General features: G+C 39.2%; 1 protein-coding gene across 3 annotated transcripts in view; it reads right to left on the bottom strand.

The window, feature by feature from the left end:
• Positions 1-202: 202 nt before the first annotated feature.
• LOC107714455 (cyclin N-terminal domain-containing protein 2-like) overlaps positions 203-1,654 on the bottom strand; it is an 8,430-nt gene continuing 6,978 nt past the window's right edge. For all 3 annotated transcript variants that reach the window (XM_016520295.1, XM_016520297.1, XM_016520296.1), the window contains 2 exons: positions 1,047-1,225; positions 203-702 (listed from right to left, as the gene is read on the bottom strand). In XM_016520295.1, the coding sequence (XP_016375781.1) occupies positions 525-702; positions 1,047-1,225 (357 nt within the window). In that variant the 3' untranslated portion in view covers positions 203-524. The remainder of the gene's footprint in view (positions 703-1,046; positions 1,226-1,654) is intronic.

The following is a 1,654-nucleotide window of genomic DNA, read 5'->3' as shown; positions in this document are numbered from 1 at the left end:
AGAGTATCACATGAAAAGTGGAGTGCACTGAAACATGTGCATGAAAGAAGGGAAAAAGGAAAAAAAGGAATTTAAATCATTGTGTGGAAAGAAATAGAATTTCCATTGCGGTTTGTGAAGACAGTTCATTTTTATTTTTCACAATTTTAAAATATACTTGGAAATCCCAAATTTGCAAACACACTTAAAAACTAAATGTTTCAAAGTGCTTTAATTTCATAAGACACCATATTCCAGTATATCAATTTTTCACCACAGCATTGATAAACACTTAAAAGCTACAAAGACATAAATACACACTTTTCTTTTTCATTTTACATCCAATGACTTAAGACTACTATAAAAAGTTACAGAAAACAATTCAGCACAAATAGAGTAACAAGCTCTCCAGAGGCATTTTGATGTTCACTGATTTCCAGTGCAACACGATCCTCCTGACTGGCCATATTCAGCATTTCTTTCCCTCTCTAGAGTAGCAGTGTTATGCAGCCTCATTTGGCCTCCTCACTGGTGTTGAGAGAGCGTCACGTCTGAGGGCACGACAGGCCCAGTAGGCCAGGGGTGGCTTTCAGGGCAGGGTGCATGCTGACATGAAGGGTCTGTATAGTGGAGAACTTAATGAAAGTGGCACGGGTCTCACGACCATGTGCTCTCGCTGCTGCCGTGGCCATGATCGGCATTATACGGAGGAGAGTTGCTTCACTGCATCAGAGATAGTGGGATGAAATACAATAAGAATAAAGATTGAGCAATATTTCAAACCAATTTCAACATTACTTTTTAAATTGTGGATTTTAAGGAGTTTTAAGAAGCCTAAAATAGTCGGAGATAACTTTTGAGGTTATTGTAAATAATATTTTTACTGTCTGATCAAATAAGTGCAGTCAAAAAAAAAATCTAAACTTCTGACTGATAGTGATTAATAGGGGTCACTCTGAGAGTCCTTTTCAACAGAATATAAAGTAAAATCTAAAACACTCGGAATTCTAAAGAAATCAGTCTGTGACAGTTCTTGAGAGCAGTACTAAAGAGCTACTTGTCCTGACCTTCCTATGTGGATACTAGAGGCAATGCACCAGGCCATCTCTCCATCAGGAGAAGGAGCTTCCTGCAGGATCCTGCGGGCCAGACGGAGGGCAGCACCTGCCAGCTGGGCGGGCAGATACACCACACACTGCCCCTCCAACAGCGAGAGCTCCAACAGGTATCGTGCCATCCAGACCACCTGAACAGACACGATTTAAGACCGTATTTTAATACAAGACCACACGGAGACAAAAATAAATGGAAAGCATAAACAGGCCATTTTCCTTGGTTTTAAAAAGTGTACTTCAAATCTTATGTATTTGAAACACTGGAACTTGGAGATAACGTAATGGTGAAATAAAAGGCCGCTTAAAGGGATAGTTCACCCAAAAATTAACGGTTTTGTTTACTCCCCGTTGCTCCAAACATGCATGACCGACTTCCTTCGATATTTTGAAGAATGATAGTACCAAACAGTTGCTGGTAGCCACTGACTTCCAAAGTATGGAAAATAAATAAAATGCTACAAAAGTCAATGGGAGCGCCCCCCCCCACCACAATCAACTGTTTGGTTACCAACATTCTCAAAAAAAAAAAAAAAAAAAAAAAAAAAAAAAAAAAAAAAAAA

The sequence above is a fragment of the Sinocyclocheilus rhinocerous genome, unplaced genomic scaffold, assembly GCF_001515625.1.
Source record: "Sinocyclocheilus rhinocerous isolate Xijiao unplaced genomic scaffold, SAMN03320098_v1.1 scaffold88, whole genome shotgun sequence".
Taxonomy (NCBI): Eukaryota; Metazoa; Chordata; class Actinopteri; order Cypriniformes; family Cyprinidae; genus Sinocyclocheilus; species Sinocyclocheilus rhinocerous.
Note: the sequence above shows the minus strand (reverse complement) of the source record. Positions and strands in the feature narration are given on the sequence as shown.